At 38.9% G+C, this 19761-nt stretch overlaps 1 protein-coding gene across 1 annotated transcript in view; it reads right to left on the bottom strand.

Moving 5' to 3' along the window:
• Positions 1-19761, bottom strand: part of ZC2HC1B (zinc finger C2HC-type containing 1B) — a 30408-nt gene that overhangs the window by 8991 nt on the left and 1656 nt on the right. Inside the window, exons 2-5 of the mRNA XM_090280834.1 lie at positions 15135-15196; positions 12524-12643; positions 11833-11971; positions 971-1110 (exon numbers count right to left, since the gene is read on the bottom strand). Of these exons, the coding sequence (XP_090136960.1) occupies positions 971-1110; positions 11833-11971; positions 12524-12643; positions 15135-15196 (461 nt within the window). The remainder of the gene's footprint in view (positions 1-970; positions 1111-11832; positions 11972-12523; positions 12644-15134; positions 15197-19761) is intronic.

Genomic DNA, 19761 nt, shown 5'->3' with positions numbered 1-19761 from the left:
TTTGAAGCCATCCATGAATCGCCGTGGCCTCTTCCTCACCTTGTGCTCCTATATATGGCAACTGCCACACCTTCCTACTGCATTGCTTCCAAGTCCTCCTCTTCCTCCAAATGACAAACCATTGATCAGCCAGCACCTAGCACAGTGCCAGGCACAGAGAAGGTGTTAAATACCTGCCTAAAATAGCAGAGACAGAGCTCGAGGTCTCAGCCGTGGGATAAGCTATTTTTGGAGCAGGTCCACCCCATTAGGTACTGCATTTCATGGAAATCTTTCTAACCACATTTCATGCCTTTTAAGTGTATTCATGCCAATTTAATCTTTTCTTGGTGTCTGAGCTATGTCGATAAGACTAACAGTTTTCATGCTGTACAGTTAAGTGATATCCCCGGGACCTGTGATCTGCACAGAGAGCTATTCGCTGGCTTCAGTTCTGTTTTTATAAATATATAGTCTTCCTGGTCAAGTTGTCATTTTACTTATTTGTATCTATACTAGTTGCTTCCATGTCGCCCCTTTAACTTGCTGACTCTGTCGCTTTTAGAAAAGGCTGAATACCTTCCTCTGTAGAGCAGAACACGTGGCCTGCAGGGCGGGCCCCCTCGTGGCAGCTCCCTCACTCAGGCCTGTTTCACTTCGGGCTCGCCATTCCTTTCTGCTTGGTTAAGGCTGATGACCGCCATTGGATAGACAGAGTTTTACCATGATACTATAGAAATGCTACTTATATAGTCAAGTTTTCATCCTGAGAAGCTGCAAACACCATAGAAATAATTGTTCTACAACACCCAGAGGTGTTGTAAGCTGGCAGCTCAAAAGGAGCCCCCTCCCATGAGGCTCAGGGACAGTGATTGGCGACAGGGATCCTTACATTTCTCAGGATGGGTAACTTGGGATCCCCACCAAACTCGACCTGCTGGCTTCAGGCATGCCAGGGCACAAGAGCCAACACCTAGGGAGAGATTTTTACCTGTGTTCTGGATGCCATCTTGGCTGCTGTCTGGGCGGGATCAAAGACTCGGCGAGAAGCCTGATCCTTGCAGAAATTAATATGTCGACTGGCTGCATTTTCATTAAACCTCCTCATGCAATAGGGGCACTGAATATAATCTGAATGCAAAGATAACAACAAAAGGCAATTAGCATTGCAAAAAAAAACCCCTCTGAAATGGACTCTAAGAAATGAAATAGAGAGGATACAAACTCTGCTCCAGCACGAGAGAACAAGGTCCCAATGCTGGTTTGAGACAGCCTGTTCCAGAGGGGAGGCCTGCAGGGCTCAAATAAAAGACATGAGAGGGGAAATGGTTCTACCTGTGCACGTGCTTCAATTAAGACTGTGCCCTTAAAATGTTCACACAGCCCTGGCTGGTGTGGCTCAGTGGACTGAGCACTGGCCTGCGGACCAAAAGGTCGGTGGTTCGATTCCCAGTCAGGGCACATGCCTGCGTTGTGGGCCAGGTCCCCAGTTGGGGGCATGAGAGAGGCAACCCATCACTGTTTCTCTCACACATCATGTTTCTCTCTCTCTCTCCTTCCGTCCCCCTCTCTTTAAAAGTAAATAAATAAAATGGTAAAATATATATATACAATTAAAAAATGTTTACACAAATGAGACTTAGGAACTTCCTAATTCAATGAATTTAGTGGAACGTTACATAAAAAGTAGTCCTGGAATCACAAGAATGTTAATACTGATGATTCAAAAGGCATTTAGGTTCAAAAGCCCAGGTTGCAGTACTGGGTGTGACAAAGGCATACAGCAGTTATGGGGCTGCTCAGGGAAATAAGATGTTTCAGAATGTGGGTCTCAGGATGGGATTTGAAGCCAATGTCACTGGCAGAAAGACACTGCTTCTGCAGTGCTAGATTTTTTTCACTAAACTCCTAAGTGAGGAGGCCAGTGTCCCAGGCAGCTAAGCAGGCACTAGGTCCCGTGTGGGTCTGTGGGGAATACCCACTCATCTCAAGTTGGCTCTCATTTGCAATGACCAGACAGACAATGAGGACATGGGAGGTGAGCAAGATCCCAGGTCTTCTTACAACATGGAGATGCTCACAGCTAAGCCAGGTTGCATCCTACCGCCCCCTAAAGCAAGCAGAGAGAGGTGTGGGGTTTTGTGTTCTTTTAGGTACCTCTCTAAGGGATGACAAAGCGGATTTGAGCAACATGGGAGAATAACTACTCCCCCTGACCCCAAAAGGACCTGAGACAGCATCAACTTTAAACTCTGCATGGAAGTTTGGGTTGGTCAAAATTCCCACACGTGCGGTTGGATATTTAAGGCAATGATGTCTTCAAAGTTAGGAGTCTTTTGAAGGCAACTTTTAAAGCATGTCGGGGAGCTTTCTATTTTAACAAATCATTTCCTAAAGTGACTACTCATAAAATGTAAGAATTTGGAAGAAATTGGAAGGAAATGAAAGATCAGCATTTATCCTAACCCCTTTTTTCACACACTGGAAGCCAGTACCTAATTATTAATTCAATACATATCGAACACCTTGTTCCATGCCAGGTACTGTTGTGTTCTTGGTGGGAGAATGTCTCTGTAATCAAGGACTAAACATTCCAATACAGAAGCAACATTTTCCCACAGTGATAAATTCCTTGAGAAAAAGAAAATAGGGCAGCGTTGGGAAAGGACGAACGCTCTGCAACCTGCCGGACTGGTTCTGGGCCCCAGCCCTCCACCTGCTTGCTGTGTGTGAGCACCAGCGAGTTACCCAACCTCCCTAAGCCTCCATTTCCCCAGTCACCACGTATCACCTGCCTCATCGGGTTGTTGTGAAAGCTAACTAAAATAATCTGCGCGAGGGCTTGGCGCAGTGGGTGGGGCGGAACATACGCTTACTGTAAGGAAACAGGCCCAGCAAGCTTGTGTTTCCAACAACCGAACAACGGCGAAACCGCTGAGAAAAAGTAAAACACCAAGTTGCTCCTACCATGCAGAGCTCACGATGGTGCAGGGAACCAGCTAGAACCCAGCTGTCAGGTCATGGCTCCGGCAGAAATGCTGCTGCCGCGGATCCAGCCCCAGCAGCCACTGCGTTGCTTACTTGATCCCGCTTGTTCATTCAGTCATCGCTGCCCCTCTGTGTGTCTGGCACTAGATGCCACCATGGAGACAACACAGCCGAAGTGTATTTCCCTGCCAACAAAGGCTCAGAGGGGACTAGGGGACTAGGCAAAGGAGCAGACAATCACCATTCCGTGTGGTGAGCTGTGTAAGGAGGAGGCACTTCGTCCTCCGGGAGCGTGAGGAGGAAGCCCTAAACGAGGGGGCAGAGAAAAGGAACTTCAGATCCTCTGAGAACGGAACAGGATTTCTCAGTAACAACGATCTGAGCACAGCGTGACTGAGCCACACGCTCTACTCTCCTCTCAATCTGAGTCACCTCTTTATCAATCTCAATGTCACAAAAATCACCATGCACTATTTCAATAGAGGATGGTTTTAAAAGTCTGATTACAAATGGGTTTTTTAAAACCCTCGCTTGAGGACATTTTATTCGTCGCTCTTAGAGAGACAGAAACATCGATGCGAGAAGGAAGCACGGATTGGTCACGTTCTACAGGCGCTCAGACCAGGCATGGTACATGCCAGACCAGGATCGAACCCACAACCTTCCCTTACGGGACAAAGCTCCAACCACGCTACCCCAGCCAGGGCAAAATGGATTCTTATGAGGACTGTGGGGTGAATGGTTAGATCTCATTAAAAAGTAAATAAAAGTAGAAAAGCAAGAATCATTTAAAAGTGCGAACCTTTTGTTGAGTACCTATGTCTACAAAGCCCTGTGAAATGGTGACCAAATGTCCCAGGCCCACAGAAAATCCCAATGATAAATATTCAATATCAACATCCCTATAAACTCTCACAGCATCCTGGGAAGTTGGATGTTTGGCAGACTTAACTCAGTAAGAATTAGAATAAATATACACATGTCACAAAAACTGAGTCATGAAATAGGGAGTCATGCTGAAAAAAAAAGGAAGAAAAATTACTTGCAAACTCATACATGCTAGGCCATATTCTGTATAACTCTATAGTTATTACCTTATACATTTTCTACTGTTTTAAGCCTGAGAAAATATGGGCTAATATAAAATTCCTGATCAGAATAATTTTATGGTAATTAAACTGTGCTATGGTATATTAATCATTTTGCTTGGTGCATACAATTATAAAGAGAACACAGAAAAGAATTTAGTTATGAAACTATATTTTAGCATGAAACTGTTAAGAGCAGAGAAATAAAATTCTATGTTTGATGATGCCTTACGTGGGAAATTATTTATTTAAAAAACAATAATGCATCCCCACATTTTAAGTTCATCATGAAAATAATAGAAATTCACATGTCTGACATGGTTTCACTTACTCAGCTAAAGAACCATCAGGTAATTATTCAACTCTGTAGCTTCTGTTGTTAAAATAAAGTATTTCTCATAAAAGATGTTTTTGTTTTATGAAGCTTGTTGCCAACATATTATCAAAATCACAGTCATAGCTCTTTCTATTGAATGTCTTAAGACAACACATTATTTTAACAACATTTTCATTAGCACCAAACAAAAGTGGAGCACTTAGTAAAATTATTATTTGGTAAAAACGATCAGATGATTTATTTTTCAGATGATTTTTATTTCATAATCACATGGTAGGTTTTTGGGATTTTTGTTGTTGTTTTTTACAATCAAAAATAAACTTTGAGAAATAATTTACGTGCAATAAAAGGCACGTATTTTAAATGTCCAGTTCAATGAGTTCTGATAAATGTATACTTTTGTGTGACTACTCCAATTAAATATAGAACAATTCCAGCACCCAAAAAGTTCCCTCATGCCCCTTTCAGGCAGTATTCCTCCAAACCCAATCTCAAGCAACCAAAGATGTATTTTCCTGTTACTAAAGAAGTTATAATTTCATATAATAGAACATCTACCATGCTCCCTTTGTAGTAGCAATTTCTTCTTACTGTTGAACTGTGTTCCATTTTGTAAATATTCCACAATTTATCTGTTCACTTGGTAAACATTTTCAGATGTTTACAGTTTATGCTGTATAAAACTGCTACGAACATTAATTTTTTAAGGACATGTTTTCAGCTTTCTGCATAAATACCTAGGATTGGAGTTGCTGTATAGTTTTCTATGTTTAAGAAAATATCAGTGTAAAGTGGCTGTACTACTTTATATTCCCATCGGCAGAGTATGAGACTTCCCATTATTCCACATCTAGCCATTACTTATAATCTCAGTCTTTAATTTTAGCCATACAGGTGGGTATGTAGCGGTAGCTACTACATAAATTGATACACCAATTCCAAATTGTAATGACTACAGTAACATTATGGTATGTCCTGATATAACATAGTCTAAGTCCTCCAATTTTATTCTTTTTCAAAAACTATCTTGGCTATTCAGAGCCTTTAAATTTCCAAATAATTTTAGAACCAGCTGGTCAATTCCTACTTGGCGAAGAAGACTTGTAGGGGTTTTTTATTGGAATTAGCTCAAGGCCACAGATCAATCTGGAGAGAACTGACATCATAACACAATAATAATGAGTCTTCCAAACCATGAAAACAGGAAATCTCCCCATACATTGTGCTCCTCTTTAAGTTCTCCAAGCAAAGTTATAAGGCTTTTATTTTACAGGTTTAACATATTTTTAAATCATATACCTAAGTATTCAATGTTTTTTCCATTATTATAAGTGGTATTTTTAATTTCATTTTTCAGTTGTGTGTTCCTAGTATATGGAAATACAATTGGCTTGTGCATATTGACCTTATATCTTGAAATGTTAATTCACTTTAATTTCAGTAGCTTTTTTTGTATTTTCCAACAACTTTCTGTGATTACCCGTTCATGATTATGTTGCCTGTGAATAAAGATAGTTTTACTTCTTCCTCTTCAATCTTTAAATGATATGTATTTATATCATTTACATATAGCAGATAAATATGAATTATATATATAATTTTTTCCTTATTTACACTGGGTACTAGCTTCGGTATAGTATTAGATAAAAGTAATCAAAAAGGACATCCTTATTTTTTCCCACTTTTCAGTAAGAAAGTGTTTAGCTTTTCCCCATTAAATGTGGTGTTAGCTATAGATTTTCAAAGATGTCTTTTATTAAGGAAGTTTCCTTCTGTTTCTACCTAAGTGCTTTTAAACATGATGGGTATTCCATTTTGTCACAGACTTTACCTATATCTATCTATTGAGATGATCATGTGTTTTTAAAAAAAAAACATTTTGAAACATTTTAACAAATTTTAACAAAATTAATATGATGAATTACATTTACTATTTTCTTGTGTGTTATGTGCTGTTGAGTCAGTTCTGACTTCTGGCGACCCTCTGAATGAGTGATGTCCACAATGTCCTGTCCTCACCAGCTCTGCTCAGTTCCTGTAGACTCATGCCTATGGCTTCCTTTATGGAGTCAATCCATCTCATAGTTGGTCTTCCTCTTTTCCTGTTGCCTTCTAGTTCTCCCGGCACTACTGTCTTTTCCAAAGAGCTCTGCCTTCTTATGATGTGCCTGAAGTAGGACAACTTCAGTTTTGTCATGTTTGCCTCTACTGCTATCTCAGGCTTTCTTTGCTCATCTTTCTCATGGTCCTGGGTATCCACACAGCTCTCCTTCAGCACCACATTTCAGATGAATGTATTTTTAACCTGTCAGCCTCTTCATTATATAACTTTCATATTTCCACCTAGTAACTGGGAATATGAAGGTGTGGATGATCTCAGCCTTGGTCTCTAATCACATCACTGCTCTGGGTGACATTTCCTAATTCTTCTATTGTTGCCCTTCTGAGTCTCTGAATTCTCCAGATTTCTTGGCTTGCAGTCTCCATTTGAACTGATGGCTGAACCAACATAAGCAAAACCTTTATTTCATTGTCTATTCCACGTCTTCATTAAAGCTGTGTATTTCTTCTGTGGTCATGATTTTTGTCTTCTTGATGTTTAAATGCAATCCTGCTTTGACATTTCTTTCACTTTCATCAGAAGTTGTTTCAAATTGTTCCTACTTTCTACCAGTAAGCTGGTATCATCTGCACATCTTAAATGACTGATATTTCTCCCATCACTTTTCACTCCTCCTTCCTGAGCCTAGCCCAGTATCTTATATATGCTCTGCATACAGATTAAACAAATAGGGAGATAAAAATGCAACCTCATCTGATACCTTTGCCAATAGGAAATAGTTTCTTCCTCTACTTAAAATTATATTCTTTCTTCTAGTCAATTTAGGTGTAATTTGTTCTTCTTTCTTTTACCATGAAGCTAATTGATTTAAATTCTTTTACTTTTCTAATATAAGCATTTAAAGCTCTAAAATTCCTTCTAGTCAATGCTTTAGCCAAATCCCACAAATTTTGATGTTTTTATTACCATTCATTTAAACATATTTTTTAATTGCTCCAGTGATTTCTTCTTTGATCCATGGGTTATTTAGAAATGAGTTGTTACTTTCCAGATATTCAGAAATGTTCTAGATATATTTTCATCATTAATTTATTTTAATTATTTTTGTTGTATTTTTTCCATTACCATTTATTCCCTTTACACCCTCTTCCACTTCCACTCACTCACCCCAGCCCCCCACGCCCCGCAATCACCACACTGTTGTCCATGACCATGAGTTCTTTTTCTCATTCTGAAGTGGTCAAATAATGTGGTCTGTATGGTTTTAATCCTTTTAGACACACTTTATGGTCCTGCACATGGTCTCTGGGTGAATGTTCTATAGGTACTTGAGGAAATTTATTTTGCTCTGCTTTGTGTCACATTATAGTTATAGATGTCAATTACATCAAACTGGTTGGCACTGTTGTTCAAGTTTTTCAATATCCCTACTGATTTTCCAGCTGGTTATTTCATCAGTTTCTAAGAGAGCAATGATAAAATCTATAATTGTAAAATTATCTACTTTTCCTTCTGGTTTTGTCAGTTTTGTTTCATGTTCTTTGAAGCTCTGTTACTAGGTACATAAATATTTAGGACTGATGGTCTTCTTGAGGAATATATCTTTTAATCATTATCTCTGCTAATAATACTTGCCCTGAGGTTTACTTTGCCTGTTTTTAATATTAGCCGCTGCAGTTTTATGATTATTATTTGATGTATATCTTTTTTCCATGCTTTAAACATCCTAATCAACAGTTGTTCTGACATTGCTGGTGTTTATTTCTCTTCTTTCCTTTTCATCTAAGAGGAAAGGCACAATCGTAAGTGTATGGCTCTATGAAATGCTCAAAAACTGCACATAACCATGTAACCAGTCCAGATCAGCACACAGAATGTCCTTAACAATCCTCCATTTTTCCTCTTCTGGTCCTCCCCATCTGTTCCAAAAACCACCATCTGACTTGTAACCTGAGATTTAAACTTGAAGATGATAAAAAATTGAGTTTCTGATCAACTGTTCCTTAGCAAGGGCGATACCTCTTCTGGTCCATGGGGCCACCAGTTCGTTCTGTCACTTGCCTGGTCCACTTGTTTGTGTCTTTTTATTTTAAGTGTGTATCTTGTAGAAAGCACATAATTGGACCTTGCTTTGTTTTTCAGTTTGACAATCTCTGCCTTTTATCTGAAATTTTAGGTCATTTCTATGCAACTGTCCATATAGTTAGGTTTAAGTCAACCATCTTGCTATTTTTCTTTATCCCATCTGTTCTTTGTTCCTTTTTTTCTGTCTTCTTTTTTGAATAATTTTCTTTTCATTTTATCTCTCCACTCCATATGTTCTTATTAACTATATGTCATATTTTGGGGTGTTTAGATTTATAATAGGCATCTTTACAATATAGTACTCTACCTTCAAATAATACTTTGTCTATTGCTGTATAATGTGAACCTTTCAACAATATACAAGGTCTGTCTGGAAAAAGTCCAGCCATTTTTAATATAATGAGAATGGCTTACACAACATCAATGTAACCTGGCAGCCAAGGAGAGTGGACTGGAATGTGTATGCATGAACAACGACGACTTCACTGTACTAATCAGTGGGGGCAGAAGACGCCATTGAGTGAGCATGTGTACTGTGTGGCCCTGGCATTCAAAATGACTGAACAAGGGTAGAACAACAAATCTGCATCAGATTCTGCATTAAGCTTGAACATTGCTCTGTGGAAACTATTCAGATGATTCACAAGGCTTTTAGGGATGATGTAACGAGTGCAGCACAAATAAAAGTGTGGCACAAACACTTCAAAGATGACTGAGAGTCTGTTGAAAGTGATGCACATTCTGTAAGACCTGCAACAAGTAGAACACCTGAGAATGTTGAACATGTATGAAGCTGATTTGGGGATTCCAAAAACTACTGTGTCTGAGATTTTGATGCAGGATCTTGGCATGAAACAGGTCATGGCAAAATTTATTCTGTGCCTTCTGCTACCAGAGCAGAAGAAACATTGTGCTGCATTTGCTAATGACTTGATTCAAACCCACTACCAATGAACAAGATTTCCTCAGGAAGATCATAACTGTAGATCATGTTCCAAGGTGCCTACTTTGAAGGAGACTGAGGAGTCATTGTCCTGTGTACAATGTTTCTTGTATCTTGTATCTTCTTTAATAAGTGTCTCTATTTTTCGTATTACATGGCTGGATACTTCCTGGACAGCCCAATCTCCATTTTCCTCAACTTGACCAATTGGTTTCATACATTTCATTTTCATATGTTATAATTCCCCCAATTTGTTATTGTTTATGCTTAAATACTTTATTATAACCCTCAGTTAACATTGTACTCAATGGAAAACAAGACAAGGATACCTACTTTTGCTAGTGCTATTCAACGTAGTATTGGAAGTTCTAGCCAGAAGAGTTAGACAGAGGAAATAACAGGTATACAAATGGGAGAGAAAGAAGTAAAATTATCTCTGTTCATAAATGACATAATCTTATATGTAGAAAACCCTAAAGATTCCACACCAAAAATAAACAAACAAAACTGTTAGAGCTAGTAAACAAAATTCAGCAAAGTTGCAATATACAAAATCAACACAAAAATCAATTGTATTTCTATGCATTAACAATGAACAATCTGAAAAGAAAGTTAATTCCATTTACAATAACATCAAAAAAATACTTAGGAATAAATTTAACTAAGGGTGAGAAAGACACATGCACTGAAATCTACAAAAAATTGCTAACAGAAATTAAAGAAAACATAAATAAATGGAAAGACATCCCATGTGCATGGATTGGATGACAATATTTTAAAGACGACAATAGTACCTAAACAATGTAATCCCTTCAAAAGTCCCATGGCATTTTTAGAAATAAAAAAGAATTCTAAAAATTCATGTGAAATCTCAAAGTTCCCCAGATAACCAAAACAATCTCAGAGAACTCACACTTTCTGCTTTTTAAACTTACTACAAAGCTTCGCTAATAAAAATAGTGTGGTACAACCATAGGAGAGGCAGCTGTATAGACAAATGGAATAGAATAAAGAACCCAGAAGCAAACCCTCTCACATATGGTCAACTGACTTTTGATAGAGGTGCCAAGATCATTTAATGGGGAAAGAATAGTCTTTTCAACAAGTAGTGCCGTGAAAACTTGATAGTAACATGTAATCCCCAATACCAACTTTCAGTGAAGCTGGGATCTTATTTTACACCACATACAAAGATTTGCTCAACCTGACCAAAGACCTACGTGTAAGAGCTAAAGCTATAAAACTGTAGAAAGCATGGGGGAAAGGCTTCAGGATATTGAACTTTGCAGTGATTTTGGTGATGGTGGTGAGGGAGGCTGGCATCAAAAGCTAGACAACAACAAGAGAGATTCGTTGGATTTTTATCAAAATTAAAATCTCTTTTGCACCAAAAGATACCCTCACAAGAGTGAAAAGACAGTGTACCAAATGGGAGAAAAAAAATGGAAAATCCTGTATCTGATAAGGGATTAATAGTAATATGAATCTAGTCAGGCCTCTAGCCTTAATTTCCAATTTACAGAAATAGGGGGGATAAAAGAACAAGTTAAACACTGATATGACTTTAAAAATAAAACAGAAAAATTCAGAATATGAGAAATTCTAAAATATAATTGGCCTGGTATAGGTTTATGCAGGATTAAAAGAGACTAAAGAGACAACAAAGGACAATGCATAAACCTTGATTGAATCTTGGATTGTGGCTGGAGGAAGAGGAGAGAGCTTTAAAAGACAGTCTTAAAATAATTGGGAAAATATGAGTCTATGTGTTAAGTGCAACAATAGTATTGTGGTTATGCAGGAAAATGTACTTCTACTTAAAAAATATACACTGAAATATTTAAAGTGTTATAGACTTTGAAACTTACTATTAAATAATAAGTTTAGGGTAAAAAAAAAAAGCCGTGGACCACTAAATGATACAACTTAAAATGGTTGAAATGGTGAAGGTTATGTTATGGGAATTTTATCTCAAAAAATTAAGAGTAAAAGGAGCTCTAGGTATCTGCCACTGGGGAGCTATTACAAAACTGCTTCAAGTGCTCTGCACAGCTCCGTCCTCACAAAGCATGATGTGCACCGCATCCCCTGCAGTTACGGAAGGTCATGACCCTGGATGCTAACATGGTTCTCATACTGAGATAGGGGTAGAAGGAAACACAGAATCTTTGCGCAGAACTGAAAGAAAAATAGGATAATATAAATTGTATGATAAAATCGTTTTTGCATAATATAATTGCTATTGTTAACTTCAGAGTGCATTGGAGGAATGGTAGTTGGGCCAAAAATCAAGCACAGCCTGGACTGGTTGAGAACGCCAAAAGCAAAGCAAACCAAAGCAGCCACACACCTGGGTTGATGGATGGAGGGGGAGGAGGTGGGAGAGGCCGGCCTTCTTTAACGGCGAGGGTACACTGCTTTGCTGATCGAATTGCGTTAACGAAGTCTTCATGTTGTTGCCTCCAGTTAGCTTTCCTCACAGGTTGAGGCTATAGAAAGAACAACAAAACAAACAAACAAACAAAAACTAAAATATACTAAACTATACTATATACCTCTCCTTTTTTGTTTGTTGCAGCTGGGATTTGCATTTACAGGAAACAGGACTGTGAAAGTTTGGAAAGGAAAGGGGAATTTGTTTTTCAAAAGTACTAAAAGAGGTTTGGAAAATACAGTAATAAAATTCACAAGTCACAGGAGTGAAGGAAAACACAAAATAACAACAACAAAAAAAGAAACTACAAAAATTTAAAGGAAGATTTAAATGTAAGATTAAAAGTGACTTTCTTCCAAGTTAATTGGTAGATTTAATGCTACTCTAATGAAAGTATAAACAAGATTCTTTTTGCCACATCTGGAAAGTATCTGAAATACATTTTGAAATCTCAATGAGCATGATTAAAAAGAAAACAGTAAAGGTGGATTATACTTACATGACATTACACTGCTCTATCAAGCAAAAATGAAAGCAGAGAGCCAAAAAGAGGCTTTAATGTACTTAAGGATGTAATCAAGAGCAATAAGGAAGAACATGATAATACCTTGGATTGAGGAGTCGTCCTCACAGTGAAAATGTCAGTGCCCTGTAATCTTTGTTTTAAGGAATTGAAAGGTTTACGCTTTTTGTTGAAGAGTTTTTTACATATTGGTCCATGCCTTTCCTAGAAAAGAAAGAATGTGGATTAAAATTTTTTTCAATGTACAATCACGAAGTTTGGAACACTGTGTTGTTCTCAGGCATCCCCCACTACAGTGACTGAGTTGCACCTTCAGAGCCAAGTTCATTCTCTAACTCTCAAAACACAGCAGAGCAAATCCATCTGGCTCCCCTGACCCATGTTACACATAACTAGATATTATGTTTGTCAAGGTCAAGAAAAGGCCTCTAGAGCTAGAGAGACTTACTTCAGATTTGGTTTTACACATTTAACTCTACTTCTTGGGCTGTGTGAATGGTCCTTAGCATTAAATAATGTTGAAAAGACAAACTTTGTAGTTGAAACTGAAATAAATATTTCTGATAATTGAGCTGTTTTTAGTTACTCACTGAAACCAACAAAGTTTTGTTGATTACTTCTTCTATTCTGTTTCCTGCCTTCTCTGTTACTGACTTTCAAAAGCAAGGCATCCAGTAATAAAACAGGAAATTTGAGTCCCAACAATCTTCATATTCAGTTTTACCATTCTTTTGAAAAAGCCCTTTGCAAACAGCAAGGGGAAACATAACTTCCTATCAATAGAACCTTCTCAGAAAAACACTTACCACTCGACATTCCAAAATTTAGTTTAAATGGGCCACTTTTCTACATACAGCAAATTAAACCACTTAACTCCTGAATAGGAGCAGAGAGGTTTTTCAAAGAAATAGTTGAGAACATCTACAAAAGACAACTGGAACAACCATATGAATAAATGAAGAACACACCGATTCCATTTAAGTTATAAAGACATGTCCCTTGAATTTCCCCAAACATTCCACATGATTAGTGAAGTCATTTATTTCAGAACAAAAATCTAAGCATACCATATTCAATTTAAAAACACTGCAGTATTTACAAGACAATCGGCAGGGAAAGCATTCTTTATTCCAGCCAGGAGTCCTCAGCATTTCTGGTACAAAAACCAGGGAACAAACACATAGAGCTCTGCCCATGTGTCACGTCTATGAACTCTCTCACTGAACCACCATGAGATTATACCAACGTCTTTGCCTTCTACTCGAAATCCTCTTCCTTGGGGATACGTAACTCATAATAGTTATCACTTACATAGTTGCTTTGCCCAGACCCAACAAAATACAAGCTGTTTGAAAATCACTGCACCTGTCTATAAACAAGCCATACCTTTTTAAACTAAAGGGGAGAGAGAGAGAGAGAGATCACATCAGTTGATCAGGTGCTCCCTGCGGCCCCAAGATAGGCCTTGGAAATAAAACTCAAGAGGACCCAAGACGTACTTGGCATTTAGTGATCCCTCTTCAAAGGGTACCTCTGAGGTCTCATACCCCCTTCCCAACGGCAGCGCCCTGGGAGCTTCCCTACTAGATTCAGGAAGCTCTAGCGGCAGTTAATTAAAGGAACAGACACTTCATTTTTGAAATTCCCCAGAGAGATAAAACCTACAACCTCCTTTTATAGTCTTTTGCCTCAAATGTAGTCAGGTCTGTAGTACAAATCCTTGTAGTTCCCATGCAAGTCTCCTTGATCTAGTATATCCCAAATAACAACTGCATTATCATAAATTTTTTAGAAGATTTTATTTATTTATTTTTATAGAGAGGAGGAGGAAGAGAGAAAGAGAGGGAGAGAAACATTAATGTGTGACCGCCTTTCACACACCCCCAACCAGGGACCCGGTCCACAACCCAGGCATGTGCCCTAACTGGGAACCAAACTGGTGACCCTTTGGTTCACAGGCCAGAACTCAATTCACTGAGCCACACCATCCAGGGCTGTATTATCATAATTTTTTAAAATCATTTTTCCTTGGGATATTTTTATAACATGGGGGTCTAAAACCTATCTGACTCCCTAACTTTGAAATAAAACAAGCTTTAACCCAGTTCATAGGCATTCATCAGGAAACAAGATATGCAGTTAGCTTGAAATTAGCTTAACAATTAAATCTTGGAAAAGACCTCACATCCATTTTGTTCAAATCACACAAAACCCCTGAAATTGGAGGGTTCTATCTGTATACGTGGCAAAGCAGGAAACAGAGGGAGGTTAAAGGACTTGTCAGAATTAGTGACAAATTTGAGGCTAAAAGCCAAGTTTCCAGATGCTCTAAATTCAATGTTCATTCCTCTTGACTAGCTAATTTCCCTGGTGCTTTGGCCTTAAAATTTGGATTCTGATGCTTATAGAAAAGGGGAAAGAGCCAAAAGCTCTCGAGAGACCATCAGCTGTGCCAAGACGCTTTCATCTGGCATTCTTTCAGTTAAGAGGACCAAGTTTCAGGAGTTCCTCTTTGAATGGGGCAGCACCGAACAGCCTTGGTATCCTGTGGGTCTGCCAACCATAGGTTATGCACTGCTCTTCTTTTGCTTTCCCTCCACATCTGTCTTTAATCTTTGCCACTGCGGCCTCCTCACTAACTTGACAGTTCATTTAACTCCAATGAAACACATCTACAAAATGTCTTTATGTTTACCAGAACATCTGCTGCAAAGCGTCTTCCACAGACTTCACAGGGAAATAATTCCTGATTGCCATCTGTATAAGATCCAAGAGCACATAATGTTAGTTTCATGGAATTGCCTGCCTGAGAAGAAATGACTAACTGGAGACCTCAATAGCTTGATCTCCTCACTCTTTTCTCCCCCCTTCCCCACCAACTACTTCCTTCTTCTAGAAAGATCCTCTGTAAACTCACCTGTGTTTTTCTCTCACTTCACTGGACAGGTAAATTCCACATCCTGCAGGCCACCAGTGTATAATTATAACTACTTGACATTTAATATATTCTCAAAGTGCTTGATAGCTTTGCTTCAGACATAAGTACAATGCTGATACCTTATTGTGAAATCATAAATAATCCAATGGTAATGTCCTGAGTGTTGCTACTAGAACAGAAGGTGTATGTGTGTGCTAAATGAAGGCAGGCCAATTTGTCCGACCATGTGAAAAGGTCACCTAATCACTGAATTCAAGGTTAGCTTTCCTGGGAATGGCTTCTTCTTTCCCGATAAACTCTTTGCTGCGGGAAAAAACAAAAAACAAACAAACAAAGTAAACCTCCTACATGTGAAGAAGGAAGCAGGAGAGAGTGATGAAATGGACCAAGTAGAACTGCTGGACTTTTAAAAAAATCCCCACCCAAGGATATGTTTTTATTGATTTGGGAGAGGGAGATGGAGAGGGAGAGAGAAAGAAACATCAATCGGTTGCCTCATGTGCGCACCCAGACTGGCATGACCTACGTATGTGCCCTGACCAGGAATCAAACCCACAACTTTTGGTATAGGGACAACACTCCAACCACTTGAGCCACCCCACCAAAGCAGAACTGGTAGTCTTTCATCGAAATCAGGAGTGAGGTGCCATTAACGTGAAGAAGCATACGAGAATGATGAACATCACTGAAGGGGTCATGCTCAGGGTCAGACTTCCCAAAGGCGACAGTGGATAATGTTTACTACTGGTATTTTATAAGCAGTGGTGAGTGAGTGAAAGATTATAATCATGTTTACTGCTAGCTATTGTTTTTATTTTAATATTTAACCACAGAAGCATTTTAAAAGTTAAATGAGGAATAAACTCAAGTATAAAAGAAAAAAAAGGCTGAAACTGTGCCCACCATGTCCCAGTGCCTCAGAGTAGCTGACCCAGAGTAAAGCGCTCAATAAATACTTGCTGAATGTACGGGCCAAACAAGAATTGAGTTTCTACCACAGGACCAATCATTCATTCAATAAATATCTGCTACATGCAACGCTGGGGGAATATTGAGAGAAACCATACGTGGGTCCAGCATAGAAAAGGAAAGTATGCACATAAATTAAGTGAAGTTAGAAAAGTGTCATGAGAAAAGGAAAACATTATGGGATTCTGGAAAAAAAAAAGTTTTACTTCATATTATTTCCTTTCTGTTCATCTGGAGTTGAGTATATAAAGATTTGAAAAGCAGTTTGATCATGGAGAAGATTTTATATTAGAATAAAAACCTGGGCTTTTTTTTCTACAAACGAGGGGAATAATTATGAACACTGGCTAGGACCCTCTGGCCGGGGTGGGCTCAGTTGGTTGCAGTATTGTCCCATATACCAAAGGTTGTGCATTTGATTCCTGGTCAGGGCACATACCTAGGTTTGGGGCTCAGTTCCTGGTTGGAGCATGTATGGGAGGCAACCGATTTCTCTCTCTCTCAAATCAATGAACATATGCTTGGGTGAGGATTAAAGAAACAACAACACAGAGTAGGAAGAACCTGACCTAGAGAAAATTCATGTGACAGAAGAGAGGAGGGATGAACGGTTGGTGAGTAGGAAAGGTAGGATTTTAGGTAAAAAGCTAAAGTCCTAAGCCTGAAATGGGAAGGAAAAAGGAAATGAAAGATGCTGAGGTCAAAGAATCAACAGCACAGCTAGATCCGGGGGGAGTTGGGTGGTGGCAGAGAGAGGATGCCCCAGGAAAGAGAAGACGGTAGAGCTGTGGATAGAAATGGAGAGTTTGAAAAATAGTAGAAATGGAGAATTTGAAAAATAGAACCATCTTAGTTAGAAAAATGACCTCAGATTTGGAAATAGTGAGTTTGAAATAGAGTCAGCCAGCCAGCAGGATGGAAAGGAGGGAGGTCAGGGCTAGAGACACAGCTGTAGGCTTTGTTTGGAGAGTGATGTAAAGGCACGAGATTGCCAGAGAAGAGGTCATGGAAAGAGAAGTACAGGGATGATCCCGAGGGAACTCCATATTGAAGGGCCAAGAAGATGCTGATGATAAGCCAGAAGGAGAAGCAGAGGAGAACAGGGTCATGGAAACCAAGGGAAGACAGTTTAGAAAAGAAAGCCCTGATTAACAGGAATCAGATGGTAGCTCATTACACACATTGTTGATTTAAATGATTTCTTCTCACATCTGCCAGATGGTATTGTATTTGCAACACAGGTTATCCATTACAGCGCACAGAAATGCCTCTCATCCTCTGTGTTTGTTTGGCCTCCTCGCTCAGTAAAAGAAGTGTCTTTTCTTTTTAACAAAGATATCTGACTCCTCCACCTACTTACTTGTTAATAAAAACTACTCATTCTGATTATAAAACTGCTGCTTCGTCTAAAACAATAATGAAGATTTACTTGTATAAATATTACTTTAACATTTTATACTGTTTTCCTGGTCTCCAAATGCTTTTCCTGTGTAATCTCATTTGCTAATCACAGCAATCCTATGGGACAGAGTTGGTATTATTATTATTAGATAAGAAAACAGGTTCAAGGTTAGGTAACTTCTCTAAGACCATAGGTAATAAGTGGTAACAACGACACTCAAACCTGATACAAGTATTAAGACTATTTAGTCAACTGTCACCATAAATATGTGTCAGCACTAACCTGTAAACCAAATGTGAAGTCCTTGGAGAAACAACAGCCTTGGGTTTAAATCAGTGAGTTTTAAAGAGTTCAGTGAATTTAAGATAATGACAGATACGATATGATTTCACTGAACAACTAGAATACATGGAACACCACATTCTGAAAGACATTCAACTGGGAAGCTTGATTACAAGAAAAGAAGGGAAAACCTGCCTACGTCAGTTGAACCAAACACGTTAACTAATGAGGTCCGCCATGCTTGGTACAGAATGCTCAATTACATGGAATGCATGATCACTAGAACCTTAAAAGAATTCTTTGAAATAACCAAAACACCCTTTGATGGATGAATGGTTAAAGAAACTGTCACATGCATACCCTGGAATACTACTCATCAATAGAAAGAAAAACTGTTGATAACATGCAATAACCTGGATGAATCTCAATGTTGAGTGAAAGAAGTCAATCTCAAAAGGTCACACTCTGTATGATTCCACCTGTATAACATTGTCAAAATGACAAAATTATGGAGTGATTGCCAAGAGGTAAGGATGATTGGGGAGGGAGGTGGTTGTGACTGTACAGGGGTAGAATGAGGAAGACTGTTAGGTGATGGAATAGTTCTGTATATTATGATGGATACACATGTATAAAATGGTGTAGAATTATAAACACATGTATATTTCTTGGTTTTGATATTGTACTGTAGTGATTTAAGATATAACTTGGGGGAAACCAGGTTAAAGGGCATATAGGATTTCTTGTATAATTTTGAAACTTTGTAAACTATAATTATGTCAAAATTAAAAGTTTCAAAAATACCTAGGAGTTGACAAATTGCAGCCCATGATCCATATCTGGGGCTGCATGCTTTTGTAAATAAACTTTTATTGGTAAGTAGTCATGCCAATTTATTTGTTTAAATAATATATATTGCTGATTTCACACTACAATGGCACAGTTGAGTGGCTGGAACAGAGACCATGTGGCTTGCAAAGCCAAAAATTATACTTCTTGGCCTTTACAAAAAAGATTGCCAACCAGTAAATTAGAACGTAGTAATTAAAAATTATCTTGGAAGAATAATATGGAAGATATCAATGATACATTATATTTAAAAATAAATACTATAAAGATGGAGGTGTAGACAGACACGCTGCATCTTCCTCCACAACTAAGAAGGAATACAACTACCTCAAAACTAGAAACAACCAGAAGTTCCAGAAAAATCAAGCTGCATGGAAGTCCAACAAAGATATAAAGAAGAAATACTCATCCAGACAGACAGGAGGGGTGGAGCTGGGGCAGAGAAGGACGCAGTGTGGTGGTGGCAGCAGCAGCGGCAGCTGGCAGGCTGGTGGAAAGCAGTTACATGTCTTAAAAAGTCAGGAGAGACACCTGGGGAGCATCCCCAGCTCCTCACCAGACCGTGCAGTTCACAGGCCCAGCCCCAGGGAAAATCAAGCCTCATTGCTTCTGACTGTGCAAACCAGTGAGGGTTGAGTCTGAGGAAGCAACTGCCAGTCTCTCAGCAGAGTCCGCTTGTTTAAAGGACCCCAGGGTCCTAGAACATCCACAGACCCACCCACTCTGGGAATGACGGTCAGGGCAACAGCTAGAGGGGTGCCAGGGCAACAGCTAGAGGGGTGCCAGTCTCATACAAAAGTGGGAGAAGTGCCTGAAAAAGGGACGAGTGCTGGGCAGGTGGCATTGTTCCCTCTCAGACCCCTCCCTCACATATAGTGGCAC

Source organism: Furipterus horrens, unplaced genomic scaffold (genome assembly GCF_987537825.1).
Source record: "Furipterus horrens unplaced genomic scaffold, mFurHor1.1.pri manual_scaffold_6, whole genome shotgun sequence".
Taxonomy (NCBI): Eukaryota; Metazoa; Chordata; class Mammalia; order Chiroptera; family Furipteridae; genus Furipterus; species Furipterus horrens.
This window is presented reverse-complemented; position numbering and strand designations above follow the sequence as displayed.